At 45.6% G+C, this 20,300-nt stretch overlaps 1 protein-coding gene across 2 annotated transcripts in view; it reads right to left on the bottom strand.

Annotated features, from left to right (window-relative positions):
- Nucleotides 1-20,300, bottom strand: part of SIPA1 (signal-induced proliferation-associated 1) — a 37,944-nt gene that overhangs the window by 1,806 nt on the left and 15,838 nt on the right. Inside the window, exons 8-15 of one of the 2 annotated variants that reach the window (XM_088137458.1) lie at nt 11,828-12,428; nt 10,413-10,687; nt 8,508-8,735; nt 7,621-7,711; nt 6,806-6,974; nt 6,076-6,174; nt 5,225-5,300; nt 4,290-4,371 (exon numbers count right to left, since the gene is read on the bottom strand). In XM_088137458.1, the coding sequence (XP_087993584.1) occupies nt 4,290-4,371; nt 5,225-5,300; nt 6,076-6,174; nt 6,806-6,974; nt 7,621-7,711; nt 8,508-8,735; nt 10,413-10,687; nt 11,828-12,428 (1,621 nt within the window). The remainder of the gene's footprint in view (nt 1-4,289; nt 4,372-5,224; nt 5,301-6,075; nt 6,175-6,805; nt 6,975-7,620; nt 7,712-8,507; nt 8,736-10,412; nt 10,688-11,827; nt 12,429-20,300) is intronic. The other variant, XM_088137459.1, reaches the window with a different exon arrangement.

Genomic DNA, 20,300 nt, shown 5'->3' with positions numbered 1-20,300 from the left:
CCAATCTAAAGGCAAGACAGGAAAAAGATGGAAATGGCTAGAAGGTGATTTTAACTAGGTACGAGCAGCAATCTTTGAACAGCACAAGCTGGGTTCAACAGCAGAACAGCCTGCCACTGTGAGACAGAATCGTCTCACGGGAAATACTTAAGAAAAGGAAGGAGCTGCACATTTTTAAGATAATAGAGTCCCTTTGGGCTGAAAACATGGTCGATAAAATAAAGGGCACGCTTCTCTGAAACAGTTGTTTGCAAAAGTTATAGTCACATAGTGAACTACGTGGCACCAAAATCATGAACGGTAGATAGATATACACATATACCATGTCCTACACACACAGAAGTGTTAAAAAACATCACCACAATTACCGAACACTGACTCACGTATTATGTGGATCAAGATCAAATACGTTAACATTTTCCAGTCTATGGTGAGTTTGTCGTTTTGCCATTTTGTAAAAGGTTGCAAGAAAAAATTGTAAGAAAATATGTAATTTTGATACATCCTTATGGTTAGCAGACAAAGAGGAGGCATGGGTAATACATGCACACACACACGCGTGCGTGTGTGTGTGTATTTCTGCCTGAATTCTTGTGGGATCTTATGGGAAAGTACCAAAATCTTGTGAAATGCTGCAGTGCCACAAAAGTTTGAAAATGTCTGTTTTCATAACATTTCAATTCTTTTTAGGGATCTTGCAGACCCCTAAATCCAGCAAGATGTGGAGAAGCTCCTTCCTTTAATCTGCCAGAAGCTGCTGATATTGAGCAATCTCCATATTCCAATTGTTTTATGCTACCTGTACCCCACTTTTCCCCGAGAACCCCAAAAGGGAATAAACCACAGAAAATTCAAGAAAACAACGCCCAATTCAAAGACCAGACCTACTGCTTGCACACTGCATGCAAACCACATTAGCAGCAGAATTAACTTTGTTGTTGTGATTTAATACCGGGCCCTGCTATGCAACCCTGCCTACTCTTAATGACGTCATCAGGAGGGGATCTGTTACTTAAGCCCCCCCAAAGATCATCAGCAAAGGCTGAACGGCACAACTTAACATTGATGGAGTGGACATGGATAAATTACAGGCTTCTTTCTCGTGCTACGCCCTGAACTTTTTCTCCTGGCGTTCTCGTCCAAAACAAAAACAATCTTATTTCCTGGCAGGCTGTTCATCCATCAGATGTTCTGATTACACATTTCTGTTTTTGCCTTGGTTCTTTTTGCATTTGAAATCAGAGGTAGGCCTCTGTTTCTTTCCTCCTGCTGCAGTGGCGTGCTTTCAGTTTTGTTTCCGTTCAAATATTTTCCATCCTTCGGGACAGACACCCGCTGGCTGCAGCTACCCGTCGGTGGAAAGTGCACCAGACGTATATATTGAACCAACTAATAAAAGCAGGAGAACTAAATACAGGTGAAGACACCCACGGCTGCTGAAACAATGTTTGATTAAGGCAGAAGCTGGTGAAAACAAGAATGCGTGCCTTCCCGAAACGTCATCAGGTGTGTCTCACACACACAACCATCCGTGCAATTCCTTTTCAGGGTCAAGCAGTGTTCTGCAAACCTCAGATAGGTGGCTCAAAATAATGAGCCAAAGCAATTCAAACCTGAGATTGATTGATTAAATGAATAAATAAAGGAAGCAGAGCTAAAACCAGTTTATAGCAACTTCATTCTCTGAGCTCCTCCAACCTGCTCTGTCCTTGCCAACCATTATGGCCATATGCTGCTTTATATATTTATACTCACTGCCTTTTGTTCCTTTAAATTCTCCCTTTCTCAGTTTCACAGCCAACCACAATTTTCTCTGTCTTGCCCTTCTTCTGCACCCATTCATGCATTTATTTTGAGAGTCAATCTTCGTTACTCTCTGCAAGCTCCAACCCCTTCAACGTATTTCTCTTGAATGGGTCACTCATCCTTTGGGCCCCATTTGTATCTGGCTCCCATCTTTTTTTGCACCAACTCATTCCCACGGCATTCAGGTTACTCTTACGTCTTTCCTGACATCCCACCTCTCACTTCCACTATCAATGCAGGTAGAGACATATTCTTCTATGCAGCTGTTTTAAGCTCCCCCAGGCTCAGTTCACCACACAAATGCAAGCTAATTAGGATGAAGACACAGACATTTGCTGAGTGCCGCTGAGATGCACAACCCTTTACGGGGTACAAAGTCTCTGCCCCAGAGAATCTGCAGTCTAAAATGGGCACAGGGCTTACCAGCAGGAGAAGGGACTGGAACGCAATGTTTTCTCTGCCGATATTCTGAAACTGGGTTAAAAGCTTGAGACGACCTTTTGCAAGAAGGACCAGTTTTGCAGAAGCCCTAAGGCAACGTTTGCCAACCTGGGCCACTTCCAGAGGCACGGACTTCTACTCCCAGCATTCCCTGGGCTGCATGGCTATTGCTGAGAGTTCTGGGAGTTGAAGTCACACATCTGGAAGCAACTCAGCTTGGGAAATGCTGATCGAAAGGAGGGGTCTGCCCCACAGCTCAGCTTTCATCAACCTGGCACCTTCCAGATATGTGCAGGCTGTGGTTCTCAGAAGCCTCAGGTATATGTCCTACTGGTGGGGACTCTGGGAATTGTAGTCCCAATGCACACCCCTCATTTGTGTCTGGCAGCCTTGCTGGCTCAGGGCAATGGATGCTGTAGTCCCATAATATTTGGAGGGCCTATTTCCCCACGGCTGCATATTTGGGTCAATCTCATTAAGAAACATCACCTTCAAGGCATGCTTGACTCCAGCCCTGAAATTATGTTCTAAGAAGGGATGAGTGGAGAAAATTCCCCTAAGATGGCACTTTGGAAAAGAAAAAAAAACAGAAACACAGTACTTTGCCAATTCTTAGGACCTACTTGGCAGCAAATGATGGGAAGGGCGAACAAAAGAAACACTCCGCTGGTGGTAAAAAAAAGTGGGGGGGACATCCCTTAAAGAAAGTCATCAAAACTCATCCTGTGTTTCTTGGTGTGGGGGGAATAATAGTAATAATAACAGTAGTGGGAGCTGGAAGAGGAAGATGATAAGGAGGAAGAGCTAGAGAAATGGGAAGAAGAAGAAAAAGAGGAGAAAAGGGAAGAGGAAGAGGAGGAGCACCCGTAACTCCTGCTTCCAGGAATCCTAAGACCCCATTTTTTCTTTATTTTTGCTGCAACCAACTAACCAGCTTTGCCCACCAATGACTTCTGCTACCGATGACAACGTGCTGGATGGGAATCCTGGGGGCCACATGGCTGGAGGGCCACCAGATTGGGGAAAGCTGGCCTAACCCACCTTCCTCTTTTCATCTTGGCTCTGCTGATCGACTGCAGCAAAGAGGTGCGAGAAGACAAAACCGGGCTTTGTGGCCAGGGTTTGATTGCCCCAACAGTTCCGCCAGGCTGGGTGAATTCACACCCCCTCAGGGAGAACATTTCTCCCAGTATGATTCAAAGATAAACAAAACACGCCTCGATTAAAGGAGAGAAAACCAGACAGTGTGAAGCGCTGGTGCCCAGGAAGTACGTCCCGGCGTTGACCCCGGGTGACGTGTCTGCATGTGGGCGAGCTGCAGAGCTGTCGGAAAAGGAAAACCTCGCTTTGGGGCGATTTGCAAAAAGATATTGGCAGGGAGGGGAAAAGATTTCCACAACTAGCAGCACTGGCTTTTTGAAGCGGATGGGTGCACAGACATCGTTTAATCACTGAATGATTGTTGCAAATGTCATGGCTCACTCAGCGCCTTCGAGTCAGCCTCGACTCCTGGCGACCGCCTGGATGAGTCCCTGCAGTTTTCTTGGGCAGATTTTTGGAGGTGGTTTGCTCTGGCCTCCTTCCTGGGCTGAGCGAGAGGGACAGGCCCAAAGTCACGTTCCTAGCCTGGTGCCTTGACCACGACACCAAAGTAGCTCCAATCGGGCTGCAGCACGTTTGTGTATTAATTTCCAGACATTGCATTTTATTCTTTCAAACTGTGCATGAGAAGTAAAATTACAGCTCTTACTCCTTGTCCTATTAAATGCAACGGTGCTCTTTATGTCGCATCTTTGAATGCAAAAATGCACCCCCTATCGCACTGGACCGCTGCGCTGAAAAACCAGAAAAGTTTTGCATCCCCAGATGAAGCGATCACGTCTTCTCTCGCAGAAGGGTGACCGTACTCTGCAGCGGGTTTACTCCCCTCCCCCCAAGACCAGCTCTACAGCGTGCATCCGAGCCTCGTCGTTGGAGACCCGCCCCCCCATGATTCTGGGGTGGCTGGGCCTCCCTTCCCTGCCTGCGCTTCTCTTCCTCACCTTCTGAAGATCTTCCTGCAGCTCCTTGAGTTTTAGTTCCAAGTACAAAACTTTGTCAGCCAGGCTGAGAGCATGCTGAGACCTGAAATGGTTTGGCAAGGAAGGAGGAACCAGAAGACAGGGACAGCACATTAATTTGTGAGTAAATCTATACATGCACAAACATGCACACTCCAGGAAATGCATCTTCCCACCAGTGGCAAGCCTTTCGATACACTTTATTACCCAGTTCTGGGCCACGTGGTCATGAAAGAAATATTACAAAGCCAAACGCTTATTTCCAGCCCAATTTTTCCCCCCAGAATGCTTAGAGGTCCACACGGGGCTACGCACAGAAAATAAAAATGGAGACTGGCTGCAATCCAGGGTTATGTTTGGAAATGAGCACCTCTGCCCAGAAAAAGGCTTAAGTTATGTTGAAGGCAGACTCCAATAGGTGGCAGTACTTAAAAGGTGAACAAGGTCAGGCTGGGTTATTACTTGGATGGGAGACCACCCGGTAATCTCTTTTTGGAAAAAAGTCACTGGCAAGCCAGTTCTGTTCCCTTGCCAAGAAAACGACATGGATCAGGTTACAAAGATCCTGACTCAAATAAAACTTTATTTTAAGATGGAACATCCTGAAGGGAACAGCAGGAAACAATTTCACCAGTTTTGCTATGTGGCAAAGAGTGAGTTTGTCCCTGGCGGTGCCCACCATAGCTGTCATTTTGGGCAAGCCCATCCCTAGCAGCCACCCGTACAAAGATTTGCTTGGTACCAGCCACTGAATATCACTGCATAGCAATTTGCAAGGGGTAAAGGAGAGATTTCCTGGGCAGTGTGTGGGAAGAGGGGTGGATGAGATCTCTTCAATTCTCCCCGTTTTATCTCAACCCTCAGAAACACACGCACACACACACACACACACACATACACACAGAATTCCTCCTTACTCGTCAATGGCTTGGGGCTGATTGGTGCATCTCTGGGCTGCAGAGCATGCTTCTCGATTCTCCAGGATGTGCTGGCCTGAAGATGGGAAAAGAGGCCCCGGTGAGGTTGCCGTTTGTCAGGGAAACGAGCCCTCTCTCAGCAGCTTCGCAAGCAATAACAGCCTAAATTCCAATTCCTGATGTTTCCGGTGGGAATGAGGCAGGGGGAAAAAGGCTCAGCTTGAAAAAGTTATGAGCTATGCAGGTGAAGGGCTGTGATGTTACCCAGGTGGGTGATGAGAAGTCTGCAGGAAAACAGCTCAGAGGGAATGAAGAACCCAAACGTTCAACCCTATGTGGGAAAGACCTTGAGAAACAGGGCAAAGAGATGCTGCCCAGGGAACGGTCAGATAAGAGACGGCATCGCCCGCAGCTGCACAGTGGGCAGAGAAAGAGGCTCAGAAGGGACCCTCCCTAACTTCTCAGGTGATAAAAGAGACGGCAGGAGATTTGTACTTTCAGACTTGCAAGATTCTGTTAACGTAGCTTTACAATAAAATAGAATTAGCTCATCTTGTCATGTTTCCTGTCTGGTCTACCTGGAAAGGATGACAAACCCTGAGCTACAGATATTCTCTTTGATTGAAAAGGTCCTTTTTCCCACTCAAGGTTGTGCAACAAGTGCTGCTGCCAGTCAGAGCAGGAAACACTAGGGTGAAGGGTCAACAAAAGGGAAGCTGGCTTAAGGCAGCTTGGACCACTGGTGGGGCGGATGCAAGATCCTCAACCCCCAGGAATCCACCCTCTTGCCACCTGGCCCTGAGATGATCCGAGGAGCAGCCCAGCTCCTGGGCATGACTCCGGACACTCACCTTCCCGAGAGAGAGCTTCCAGGATGTTGTTACAAGCTGAAGCCAGATTGGCGATGGAGTCCCATTCGTCTTCCAGTGACTCCCCAGCTTCAGAGAGGACTGTGGGGGAGAGCAGAAACACCTTCACCACCACCTGATTTGGGCTGGAAGGGAGGGACTGGCCCCAAGACCCCCAGGGAGCTTTGGGAGCTGAGGGGGACCAGAGCCCAGGCCTCTCCAGCTGGAGAACATAACTGGTCAGCCAATGCCTTCTCCAAGGATTTTCCCCTTAGTTTCACTTCCTGTTAGTCTGCTGTCAGGCACGGCCATAAATCTCTATTCTTCCAGAACACAAAGTTGCATTCGAGAACTAGGCAGAAGCAGAAACTTGAAGGCCTCTATATTACTATATCAGTTGCTTATGGCAGAAAAGAAAGAATATTGTATATAATTTACAGTAAAATTTGATTGTATGGATCAAATTGGGGAAGGGAGGGGCATCCTGTCTGTAAAAGCCAAATCTGACAAGAAAGAAAGAAAGAAAGAAAGAAAGAAAGAAAGAAAGAAAGAAAGAAAGAAAGAAAGAAAGAAAGAAAGAAAGAAAGAAAGAAAGAAAGAAAGAAAGAGGGAGGGAGGGAGGGAGGGAGGGAGGGAGGGAGGGAGGGAGGGAGCGGGGGGAGGAGGGGGCCTTGCCCTACGATCATCCTGGTGCTCAGTTGGACAGGAAAATGAATGCCGAGGATTTCCTTACTCTTAGTGATGGAATTCCGCAGAGAAAGTGTCCGGGGCAAAAACTTATTGCTGTCACTCGCTTCCGAGGAAGGCGAGGCCTTCTCCCCTGGGGGGGAAGAAGGAAAACCTTTGGCCTCTTGAGCTACGACAGGAGTGTGATGGTTCACAACAGGGTCTCTTGGATGATCCTGGAAGAACAACGGAGAAGAAAGAGGTGGGTAAAACCAGCTGCGGATTTTTTTGCCCAGAGTGAAAAAATGTCTGGGGACTACAACTCCGAGTTCCCAGCTAGCATCGAGGCAGGTTGGCGACGGGGCAAAGATTCATGGAAAGTTTTCTTCCCAATATCTTTTTCGGGGGGAAGATTACATACCAAATGGGGCAAAAATCTATCCAACCTCTCTTTGGTGAACACCATGTAGACAATTCTCATTGTGGCTAGGGCTGTATTTATGGTGCCAAACACAATGTTAAAAGAACACCACAGTAAAGTAGATTTAAATTTCCCAAACCTCCCTTCCACTCCAGCACCTGTATATCAACATTTTGTGACAGTACAAATTGCCCATCAGCATTTTCATTTATTTTAAAAAAATACAGTCCAGTCATGTGTGGTGCTATGTATTATGTAAAGAAACGTCAAATAATTACAAAAATGAAATACGAGTAAAACAAATTCAGTTACTTTAGTAACTCAAACAGGAAGAATAGTTGTCGTCGGGTGTTGGTGAACGCTGACGTGTCACCCAAACCATCGTGGTGTGTCACCTCTGACACGCATGTCACAGGCTCACCATCGCCATTCTAGGGCATCTGACTTTATGAACCACTTACCACATCTCGATCTGGGAGGGCTTTGGGAGTGGTTGCCAAGATTATATCTGGAGGAGGGTTGGACGTAATGGAGAAACTTTTGGGTGGAATCCTGTGAAGACCAGAAATTTTGGTTATGGAGGAAGGAATAAGGGTTTTTTTTAAATCCAAGTTTGAGAAGGAACCAACTGAGTCAGGATTACAAACCTCTGACACACAGGAACCTGCAAATGTTACAACAGAAAGTTCCTTCCCTGCTTTGCATGACTGAAATTTGGCACAAATGGCAGATTTCAGGTGTCTGTTCTGCTTTAGAAGAGGTAAAATAGGTATATTTGAAAACACATTCCCCCCCCCAAAAACAGAACAAACGTTTCATCTATTCTACTGCATCGCTACATAAAGTGGGAGAAAAGAATACAGCGCCACAGGAAAAACTAGGCTGAAATTCCTTCTTGTTTAATACATTATATTCATTTTCTTTTTGATGACTCAGTCGAGTCCTGGGATTCCCTGAAAATCTCCCACCTGAGTTCTAACCAAGCCCATCTCTTAGCTCTTCTCAAATCCAGCCAGTAGCTGAAATCCAAGTACTTATTAAGATGATCTCCGATGTTCCTAGCAACCCCACAGTCTCCTCCTGTAAAAATTAAACTTTTCACACAACTTCTCTCTGCTTGGCGGGAGAGCCCTTGTTTTGTGTGCCAAAGGAGCTGAGTTCAAATCCTCCCCACCCACAGTTAAATCACCTGGGCAGTAGGCCACAAGAAAGATGGTTTTGACCCAAGGAATACTGCAAGACAACTGAGCAGAAGAGAGGAGAATAGAGGTGGAAGGGCCCAGGAACTCTTGGGGGGGATGAGATGTTGGGGCGCGTGAGTTGTGGCTAAAGCTTTGGGGTTCCTTACGCGTTGGAAGGTGCTGGGGTTTGGTCGTTGTGACTCCGCAAGAACTCAGTTCGCTCTTCGGCCAAGTTGTGAGGAGCCCCATCCTGCAGGGACAGGGAATGGAGGAGCTGGAGCGTGGCCGGTTTGAACACCACTTCGCTTCCTGGCCGGCTCAGTTCTGCATCGCTGACTGGAGGCTCACTCCTCCGTTTCTCCTGCAGGGATTTCTGGTACAGTTCGGAGAAGCTTCTATCCGAAGAAAGTGAAACGGGTTAAAGGAATTGAGGTGCAAGATCATTCAGGGCTCGAGACAAATGTTAAAGAGGAGCTATGGCAGTGTTGTCCAAACTTGGCCACTTTAAGATGAGTGGACTTCAACTCCCAGAATTCTGGGAGTTGAAGTCCACTCATCTTAAAGTGGCCAAGTTTGCACAACACTGAGCTATGGCTACCCGTCCCCCCCACTCACCAACAGGGAAGCCCCATCGCTTGCAAGCAGGCTTCAGGATCCAGAGATGCCCAATCCACAGCCACCCAAGATTTTTCTCAGGGTTCACCAAAACATAAATTTCCACCAAATTTTTACTGTAAACCGCCCAGAGTCACTTCCTATTGAGATGGACAGTGACAAAATTTGAAATATAAATAAATAAACAAATAAAATAAAATGGGGCTTTCCAACTCTCCTTCCTAAGAGGAGACATTTCCAGGCTTAGATTTCAGGGTTTCTTTTGGTAAAATAATTCCTTTTTTGGGTTGGTCTTATCAAAACCATCACGCAACAATAGTGTGGAGTTGTTGTCTCCCCCCCCCCCCGCACTCTCTGGGTATCAACCAAGCAAGAATGGCTTTTCAGGGTGAAGGATGCAAATTAGTATGCCACAAAAATGCATAAATTAGCAGCATTGGAGATCTGCCAGGATAGAAAAGCAAGCCATATATCCAATAAGTCAAGAAATAAGTTTTGCCTGAAATGCTGCTGAGACGTTTCCAGGAACAATACAGAGCTGGGTGGACTTAGCATAAGATGAGCTCCTATTTTTATCAGCCCCTTATTCAGAATAATATCGACTGGAAACTTATTTTCAGTTTAAGGGAAGAAGTGTGGCTTAGCGTTAGAACATTTACTTTGCAACCAGAAAAGGTTGCAGGTATTATCTTTAGAACTACAGACAGGTTTTGAAACCCCAAAGCAGACCATATTGGATGAAATGGACAAATAATCTAAATTATTTATCTAAAGTCGCTCCTGCATTAGGTGATATGCAGAATCAACTCATTTATTTTGACTTTGCTACAGGAATTTATACTTCTGCTCTCTGCCCTCCAAGGTGATGGACTGAACTTGAAAACAGCAAATTAAGAAAATGCTGGAATGATGCTCAGAGCAGCGATAGGCAAGATGACAGCCCAGAAGCATTTCTTTTGCAAAAAATCCACCCTTATCAAGGTGGACCAGATTAGATTCAATGCAAAACACGAGCCCATTTTATAGATATCAACGTGGGAAACTCGCAAACCTCCCTGTGAAATGGATTTTGTCCTTCGGCAAAGAGTAACCTTTCTAGGGGCTCCCTCTGGAGGTATTAGACACCCACGGGCAGGGGACTGTAGTTCAAATTGGGGAGGCTGGGTTCTGTAGTCTTGGGAATTGATGACGCTCCCTGAGTGACTGCCAATTTTATATCTATCCTTGGATCTATTTATTTTCTATTTATTAAGATTATTGTATATTGTAATTTTAATTGATTTTAGCTGGGTTTTGTCAACCGCCCAGAGTGTGTGTGTGTATATATATATATATATATATATATATATATATATATATATAAAAAAAAAATAAATGTTGTCGTCCTGCAGAATTGCAAGACACCCAGTTGGGGAACACCAGAGCAGGGCGAGCACAAGGGCTGTGGCTGTGCTCACCTCCTGGGTCTTCCGTTCTCATCCGGGGGAACAACAGTGATGGTAACCTTTTTTGCCGTGCGCAGGAGTTCAGCGGTCTGGGGGGGGCTCAGGCCGGGCAAGGGCCTCTCGCAGACACGCACCAGGCGGGCCCCCGGCTGGAGTCCAGCTTTCTCCGCAAAGGTGAAGCGCTCCACTTCGGTCACAAAGCCCTCGTGGTCCATCTGGAAGCCCAGCTGGCCAACGCCGTTCCGTAACAGGGTCAGTTCCCGGGTCTCGCACCCGCGGGTCACCAACTGCCGGGGGAAGGCAGGGAGGGGAGAAAAAGATGCGTGATTTTCAGGGACAGCACAACGCCTTGGGGCCAAATGCTCCGCAATTTTTAAGAGAGATGGTTTGGCACAAGGGTGAATGTCCTGGACAAGGAAGTGGGAGACTCTGAGTTCTAGTCCTCCCTTAGGCATAGAAGCTGCTGGGAAGACTTTAGGCCATTCATCTCTTAGGCTAACCCACTTCGCAGGGTTGTTGTGGTGGGGAAAATACATACACTGTCTAGATCAGTGTTTCTCAACCTGAGCAACTTTAAGATGTGTGGACTTCAACGCCCAGAATTCCCTAGCCAGGGAATTCTGGGCGTTGAAGTCCACACATCTTAAAGTTGCTTCAGGTTGAGAAACACTGGTCTAGATTATACATAACAAAGGTGGGAAATAAATTTAACAAATAAATCTTTAACCATTTTTAAGGGACTTTTCTGCCAAAGGCTCTATCTCAGATACCGCAAAAGCATCAAAACAGGTAAAATATAAAAATAAAGCAGACTCCAAGTTGAGCTTATCTCTGGTGACTTCATGGCCACGTGTCTGTAATTTTCTCGGCAACTGTACCGAAATGGTTTGCCGTTGCCCTCCGACTGGATGTTTATTTTCCACTTGCCAATTTTAGTTCCACCCCAGGGATCTTCTTGTGGCTCCCTTCCAAGCGCAAACCACTCCCAGCCCTGTTTGGCTTTTAAACCCACCCGTGGACAGCTAGTTTTGTTGCCTTCTAAGATCAAATATTCAGAATAGCAGATTTCCAGCAGGTGTGGAAATATGGCCCAGGTGAAGAAATGATTCAAAAGTTGATAGAAATGGGAGAAAAATCTCTCTCATCTAGGGATTCTGGGGTTTAGCATACACACAGTCCATGATTATCCTCCTGGATATCCACCGGACAAGCTGCTGGTCCTTATGAATGGCATCCTCAAACAGAAATTAAAGCTTTCTAAGTAATAATAATGACCAGATCACCTCTGAACATGTGAAGAGTGCAGTCCCTCCCAACAGGAAGAACAGTAAGCCCACCCATGTCTAATATTCCGGAAGGGGCAACGTTTCGCACTCTCGCACTCAGAATGAGTTCCAAGAAAGGGAAAAAAGCAAGCCACATCCTACTTGAAGCCGGTGGACGATATCGCGAATGTCGGCTGCCTGGCCCTCGTCCACGCGCATGCAAATGTAATCCCCGGTCTCATAATAAAGGTCCAGCGTGCAATTCTCAGAAAAAGTCCAAGCTAAGATGTCCCGGCACGAACAGTTAAAAATCACTCTCTTCTCACGGGCATCAATGAGGACGAGAAACTCCGATGAGATGCCCAGCAGGCACCGGAGCTCCAGAGTCTTGCTGTTGGGCTCTGTGCTCCCGTCCCGGGCCCACACACCCCACACCAAAGCGCCTGCGCTGTGGGCTTCTGCCCCCTTGGGCACCTTAGACTTTTCACGCTTCTTGGCCGCTGGCAAAGTGATAAGGGGCCGGCGGGAGGTGGATGCCTCCAACGTGCTGGTGGTGACGTGGTTGAGAGCCAGGTCACGTAGGTACTCCTGGCGCGTCCGGGTTGCCATGGCGTGGAACTTGCCCGACCGCTCGGCCGCATTTTCTGCGTTGATCACCTTGGCAAGCAGAAGGTCCCGGAAGGCCGGGCCCTTGACGAAGGAGTTCTCGGCCGGAATGCAAGGCCCGAAGTGTGGGATGTCCTCAGTGCAGCTGACAGCCACGCTGGATGGAGAGAAGGAAGAGGTCATTTACAGTCACTTCACTGGAATTTAATACCATTGCTTTGCGAGCACTTTTTGCTCTGGGTCAAAATGGTACGGGCCATAAGGATAAATTTTTCTCTGTGGCACTCTGTCTAACTGATGACCTCCTGGATATAAGGTAACAACAGTGCCCATTTTACAGATGGAAACACTGAGGCAGACATTGCCTGGGACAAATTAAAGAGGAGATGTGAGGGGGCTTGAAAGGCTGGCGTTCAGGCCATTCCAACATTTCTACATCGACTGGGAAAGACATCATTTGGCCAGATCTGCAACCCTGGTAAAGACCGTCTGTCCATGCTTTAAAAACCTATAGTAAAAATGACTCTGCCACGAAAGTCTCTTTTTCTGATCAAAAGCTTGCACCACTAGTAAGTTCTCACTTTTAGTTTAAATGTAAGCTAAGTAGATGTCATTTTCCTCAATCGCCAATGGCAGCTCTTTAAATATTTGCTTTAAATATTACCCAAATATTTTGTATAGGCTCTAGACACTGGTGTTCCTAGAGTCTGTCCTTTCATTTATATCTAAGTGTGTGTGTGTGTGTGTACATACACACCACACACATGCACACATTTTATATATAGGCATATTTCTAGTCCTTATAACCCCAGTCCTGCTACCGATACAGCCCATTTGGCTGTATTGATAGTAGATGTTTGTAATGTGAGGCTGCCCAGCTGCTGTTTTATGTTATTTTATTTACTTTTATCTCATTGTTCTTATTTTGTTTTTAATTGTTAGTGGCCCAGAGTTGACCATCGCATTTGAGATGGTCAACCATACAAATTTAATAAATAAATATATACGTACAAGTCTATCACCAACTTTTAAAAATGCAGAATTTTCCAAGCACTTTGCGATAGAATAAAGTAACATCGTAATTAATACATGAGCACTGTCCATAAGATCATCAAAGCCATATTGAATGAAATCCCCCCTGCTCCAGATCTCAGTACCCAATCTTACATCACCCCAACCCTAACATTTGCTATTCCTCTTAATCCCAAGTAATAAAATATGGATGTACTCTGCACATGGTCAGAAGCACTGAACTTTATTAATATTACACCCCTAACAGAGCTATTGTTCAGTTCTTGTACCACAATGGACAAACATCTCCAGGTTTTCGCCTCCCTTGATTTGAAAAAAGAGATTTGATCGTTTTCAAGGGGGGGGGTGCTTAGCTTTGCTATTTATGTATTTCTCCCCTGACCCACTCCTCATGGTACGCAGAGCAACTTTCCTCATGAAAATCACAACTGAAATCACACTAAACTTCCAAGCATTAAAATAACCTCGCAGCCCCCAAAACGTTATCCTTAACAATATAAAAACCCTACATGAATTTAAATGAAAGCCAAATTTAAAAGGGCCACTCACGTTTTAAGGGAACTGCATTTCAAGCCTACCATACCTGCACCTGTATGGAAGGACTGTAATAAGATCGATCAATCAATCAATCAATCAATCAATCAATCTCTATCTATCTATCTATCTATCTATCTATCTATCTATCTATCTATCTATCTTCTGAATGATCACTAAATGACAGAAAGAACAAAATGCTGCAACTGGATTTTATGTAGCCCAGGAATGATACCCTTAGCAGTGTTTCTCAACTTTGGCAACTTTAAGATGTGTGGACTTCAACTCCCAGAATTCCCCAGCCAGCATGGCTGGCTGGGGAATTCTGGGAGTTCAAGTCCACACATCTTCCAGTTGCCAAGGTTGAGAAACCCTGCCTTAGCATAACTGTGCATGGGTCAACAGTGTCTCCAGCGACAAGCTGGCATCCAAGGGAGCCCCCAAAACCTCTGCTTGGTCTTTCAGGGTGCTCGTACCCCATCCAGAACAAGGATTAAGGCTGTTCCTGGATATGGGAACTGCTCAGCCCAGACAGTTTCTACCCTCCTGGGATTCAGCTTCAAATCTTCATCACAGACCCCAACATGTTATCTAAGAGTAGAGGAAGAACTGAACAACGTTAAGAAAAGGACAAAAGATGAGAAGGAAAAAGGATGTTTTTAGAGCTGCCTGGCGGAATTTGAGGGCTGTTCCTGCAGCGCCCCCTAGTGGCCTGCAGATGCAGAGGCTCTGCAAGACCCCAAAGTGAGATTTTCAAAAAAGGCTCCGAATTTTGAAAAAACGGGATGAGAGAGCGCTGGGGGTTTGCACTTCATAGCATTTTACAGAGATGTGAATGCGGCCTCTTTTATGGACTAGGAAGAAAAAAGCTGGAAATCAGCTACCACCTCTCATTCACAGCAAATTCCTGGGGCAAGAACTTTTGCAAACCGAGGGGATTAAAAAAAATGCAAAGAGTTGCTCCTGTGTTTTGGAGGAAAGGGGCTGGCACCGGGTGACCTACTCCAATTAGTGGATCAAAGATTCAAGAAAGCAAATGGAAGTTTACGGCACAGCTGTGAAGACTCTGCAAGGCAGGGAGAACAGCTTTAAAAGAACTTGAGACATATCATCTGTGGTATCCACTTTTGACATTTAAAGACCCTCCAGATTCAGAGGCAATCTATCTGTCGTTGCCAAATAACAGCAGCAACCAGTTGCTGCCATTTCCTGCTTGGCGGAAACAGGATACAGGTAGTCCTCCACTTATGACGGCAGTTTGGACCAGAATTTCTGTTGCTAAATGATGTGGTCATGAAACGCAACCTCGTTGCTTAGGAATGGGAATCCCTGAAGTCCTGGTTGCCCTCATTAACTGAATCTCACGGTTGTTGGGCAAGGTAACTTCCTGCCGGCTTCCCCACAACCAAGTCAGTGGGGAAGCCGGCAGGAAGTTGCAAGTCTCAGAACTGGAAAAAAGGTAAGTGGTTGCTGCTGGGTGGGGGAGAGAGGGAGTGGGTGTGGGGGGGGTGCGTGCATGAGAGGTGCTGCGCAGCACAGGGAGGGTGCACAAGGGCGGGTGCGAAGGGATGCATGAGAGGCACCGTGCAGGTTGGGTGTGCATGGGTACATGGGTGTGAGTGGCTGGTGCGGAGCTGGCACAGAGGGGCTGGAGGAGGGTGCATGGGTACAGGAGACTTACCCCAGTGACTTGCAACCTTCCCCGCCCACTTCCCCACTGACTTTCTGGGGAAGCCAGCAGGAAAGACTGCAAATGGGGGTCATGTGACCGTGGGGTGCTGCAACCGGTCGTAAGTATGAGCCAGCTGCCCAGCACCCAGATCACAATCACGTGACCATGGGGGTGCTAGGACAGATGGAACTCCGAGGACCAGTCGTAACCACCATTAGTTCCGAGCCGCCATAATTTTGAACAGTCATGAACGAATGGTTGTAGGCCGAGGACTACCTGTATTGACTTTGTTCTTGTGCTCAAATTATGAGACTTATGATTTTGATTAAAAGTCCGAGAGAGTCATTAGCAAAAGAAACCAAAATACATGAGATTCTTCTAGTTTTTCAATCTATGATAGACAAGTGTGTGTGTGTGTGTGGGGGGGATCATCCAGGCTCCAAACCTCAAGTTTATTTTGCCCCCCCCTTCCCCAAGAACACTGATTTTTGTAACTTGGAACTAATACGCAAGTTTTCTCCTCACTCCTGATCACTTTTCCTTTTGTGTTACACCTATAAACCATATAGTGTATAGACTATAAACATGAGCATAAGGTATGCCAATTCTTAATCATTTGTGTAAATAAGACCTAAGGAAATAACACAAAGTGAGCGCCATTGGTCAATTGGCCTTTTGAGAAACAGTACCTTTTGTAAGAGAATCAAAAAAGCTTTTCCAGGCATGTACGTGCACGAAAAATTTCTAGTCCATATTGAGAAAGCATTCTTAACAACGGGCACATTTTGAAAAGCTTTCAACAAATTCCCTTCTGGTATGATCTATACAAGAGCTCCATTCATGCAAGAATGACCCCAGAGGAAGATACGGGTATTTTCCAAAACACAGTGTTCTCACTCAGATTGCGGCAAAGAATACAGCACAATATCCAAAGTGTTTAAGACTTGAACGCACTTTTCATAACCATTGGAAATGTTAGAAATGCCACCAGCTTTTTGGTGACCCGTAACAAGGCACTTTAAACCTCTCAGCTGCTGCCTTGCTTGCTTAAATCTAATTTTCTCTCTGCATGGAACACACATTGCAACTCATCCCTGTACATTTAACTCTTGAAAAAAAACCACACACAATCTTTTCTGCCCATAAAGGAAGCAAAGATCAGAGGAAGCAGGGGTTTTCAAACTTTCCCAGGCCATGGAAGCGATTTATAAAAAATAAATCCAGAACCCCAATCGAGATGAAAAGCTCTTGATGGACAGAAAACAGACTCTCTCACTGAATCCAATCAAATTTTCATGGAGCTCTAGGGTTCTGAGGAACACAGTTTGAAAAATACTAGATTAAAACATTTTTTTTAGCACACAGCCCATCTTCCAGTCAATTTCAGAAGTTTAGCCTTCGGAAAAAACCTATCTAGCTAATTTCACTATTTCTTCTCATTGTTCTTACAAAACTGCCTGGCTTGATTTATTCCATTTATCTAAGAAGTGTGTTTAGCGCAAACCCCACAAGTTAAACAGCAGTATTGAGACCCCTAAATTTAGCAGAAGAGAAGTAATTAGAAATTAGAAGATTTCTGAGAGAATGCGTCAGGAGAACAGGTTGTAGCATGTGTCATGTGGTTGGCAAATGAGACAGTTATCCCTTGATATAACCCTTGTATTCATTTCCTGAACAGAATTTCTAGGGTAATAATAAAAATAGCAAGAAGCAGTTCAGTTCTGCAAATGAGGAAGTGGAACTGCGAAACAAAATCTTTATTTGGAGAGATCTTCAATCTGTACCTCTCTTATACACTGTGGACTCCAGACAATATTATTTTTAAAAAAACCTTTGACAAAAATAAAGACACAGTCATTTCCCGCAAATGCAGAACCCTTCTGAATACAAACAACTTCTGAATCATTCTGCCCACGTGGGAAAACCCACAGCAAATTCAACCGGAGGAACCGACTCATGCATGCAAAATTTTCCAACATGTATCACATGTGAAAGCGTGAGCGTGTGCGCAAATGTGAGAAATGTACCGCTTTTTCTTACCAAAAGCATAAAAGAAAAAAAAAGCAGTGGAGGATTCTATAATCTTTATTGGGGTGTCTGCAAGAGGTTGGGCCAAAATCACACGTTTGCAGAGGGTAATAATAATAATGCCTGAACAAAAGGGGTGGGTTTGCATCATGACACTCTTATCTGCCATCTTGCTGATTTTCCTCTCCCATCACTATGACCTTTGTGTTATTAATAAAATGAATGAAATGGTCTCTTTCTAAAACTTATTCCCTCTCCCATCACTATGAAAAAATACATAGCAGCAAAAAAAATACCGGTAGAAACGGATGTTGGGATGATCAAGAGATTAGTATGGACAGGAAGCTGTTAATAAAGAGCACAGAAGAGCATCAAGTCTCAATCTTATTTTGTCCATATCACAACGGTGCTATAAACAACGTAATGTTTAAAGGAAAATGTCACTTCTATATTGTTTGGGTGAAAAAAAGGAAAGAATGAAAAAAACATTGAAGGTGAATGAAGCACAGTAGAGATTATTCAGCCCTGGGGAAAAGTGTGAGAAAGAAACTCAAGATAACCCCACCTTGATTTTGTTTGGTATAAGATGTAGTAGAGAGAAACTCTGACAGGCATTCAAGATTCTGTTACCGGTAGTCCTCGACTTACGACTGCAATTAGGACCAGAATTTCCATTGTTAAGCAATGCAGTTGTAAAGCGTGACTGCATCGCTTAACGATGGCAATCCCTGCAGTCCCAGTTGCCATCGTTAATTGAATCCACAGTTGTTAGGTGAGGCAACTTTCTCCTGGCTTCCCACAACCAAGTCAGTGGGGAAGCCGGCAAGAAGGTGCAAGTCCCAGGATGGCAGGCAGGTAAGTGGCTGCTGCTGGATGGGGGAGGGAGCAAGGGGATGCGTGGGTGGGTCCGGGAGAATGCATGAGGAGGTGCACAAGAAGTGCACAAGAGGTGAGGCATGGGTCAGGGAGGGTGCACGAGTGTGTGAGAAGCTTGGTGCAGCACAGGTGCATGGCAGTGTATGGAAGACGCACAGTGTGGGTGCGCGAGGGGGTGCACAAGAGGTCAGGGAGGGGGTGTGAAGCTGCAAGGGGTGCACAAGAGGCACGGCGAGGGTCAGAGAGGGTGTGTGAGAGGCACAGGTTGGGGAGGGTGTGCAAAGGTGAAAAGGGGGTGCAAGACAGACATGGAGTGGGTGCACAAGGTGGGGGAGACTTACCCCAGGGACTTCCAACCTTCCCTGCTGACTTTCCCATTGACTTTCTGGGGAAGCTGGCAGGGAAGGTTGCAAATCAGGATCACGTGATCATGGGGCACTGCAACCAGTTTTAAGTGCAAACGGTTGCCAAGCACCCAGATTGTGATCATGTGAGCACAGGGTGCTGGGACAGCCAGAACTCCGAGGACTGGTTATAACCATAATTTGTTCAGTGCTGTCATAACTTTGAATGCTCGTGAAACAAATGGTCATAGGTTGAGGACTACCTGTATATTACTTTACAACATATTATATAGAAAAAGAAGGAAGTACAAATTGGGTCTGAAAACAGATGGAAGAACAATACAAAAACAATATTTTGTACATAGCCAGTGAACAACACATGGCATGTGATATGACTAACTTGCTGAAATCAAAGCTGATCCAAAATCAGAAGCATTACCTAGCTGGTTCAGTGTGGCTCATGAGAACTGATTAATTTTTTTCTCGGGCGGGATGGACCTTCTCTGCTTGGCAGGGGCACAGCATCTTGAAGGCCCCTGGTGATCCCAGCCTAGAAGCACAAAGTGGGTACCACTCCCACCATCTGGATAGTGAGGGGAAGGAGGGCAGCCCCTGCAAAGGTGGGCCAACTTTAAGAAGGTGAGTCCTACTGGCCCCACCTCCTGCTGCTCAACTTGCTCAGAATCCATATCACCTAATTCAGATAACTCCCCAAGCCTAGAACTGATTAATGGCTGAGACTGGGTTTGCCTGACATGCTGACTGAGAGTTAAAGACCTAGGCTGGGTCCACAAATGTCAGTCCTTGACATAGGCCAGCTCAAGAAGGAAAGCAGCTAAATTCTGGGACTGCTCTCTGTTGTTCCAGGGTAGGGTAACAGAACTTGAAAACCTGTCCAAGTTTCTCTCTACTGCATCTTATACCAAACAGAATCAAGGCGGGCTTATCTTGAGTTCCTTTCTCACACTTTTCACCTTCCCAGGATTGAACTGCCGTTTGGTCTAACATTTCATTGCTCCCATCAATCTTCCCAAGGCCAGATCAAAAAGGGGGATGTTAAGTAGAGGAATTCTGGGTAAAAATTGCAGTGATTGGCCTTCTGCGAAATCATTGTATTGTAGTTCCCTGTGTTCATTATGCACAGAAAAATTGAAAAGCAGGATGTGAAAGCAAATTTCAACACTATAAAATAAAAGGGCTTGGCCAAGCTTAGTTCTCGGGAAATCTAGCTAGCATTATCTATCATTGAAACATTGCTGCAGACAAATTGCTAAGCTGCTGATGCGATGAGGTCAGCTTTAGGTAAGGTAAATGGGGAGCTCTGAACTCTTAAACTAACCCCCTGATTTCATCATTCTGTTGTCTTCACTACAGATTCAGTTGCCAGTTCAATTCCTTTTTGGAGCTGGGTTCATACGAATGCTAGGCAGAGTTAACATGGGGAAGGACAAGTCTGGATTCAGTGTGGTCTAGGAACCAACTAGGCACTGCATGTTATGTGAACATAATACTTGCTTTTTTTTTAAACCTGCATTCAATGCAT

The sequence above is a fragment of the Python bivittatus genome, unplaced genomic scaffold (assembly GCF_059951505.1).
Source record: "Python bivittatus isolate LINGU-HERP-01145 unplaced genomic scaffold, Pbiv_v1 ctg000180_np1212, whole genome shotgun sequence".
Lineage (NCBI taxonomy): Eukaryota > Metazoa > Chordata > Lepidosauria > Squamata > Pythonidae > Python > Python bivittatus.
Note: the sequence above shows the minus strand (reverse complement) of the source record. Positions and strands in the feature narration are given on the sequence as shown.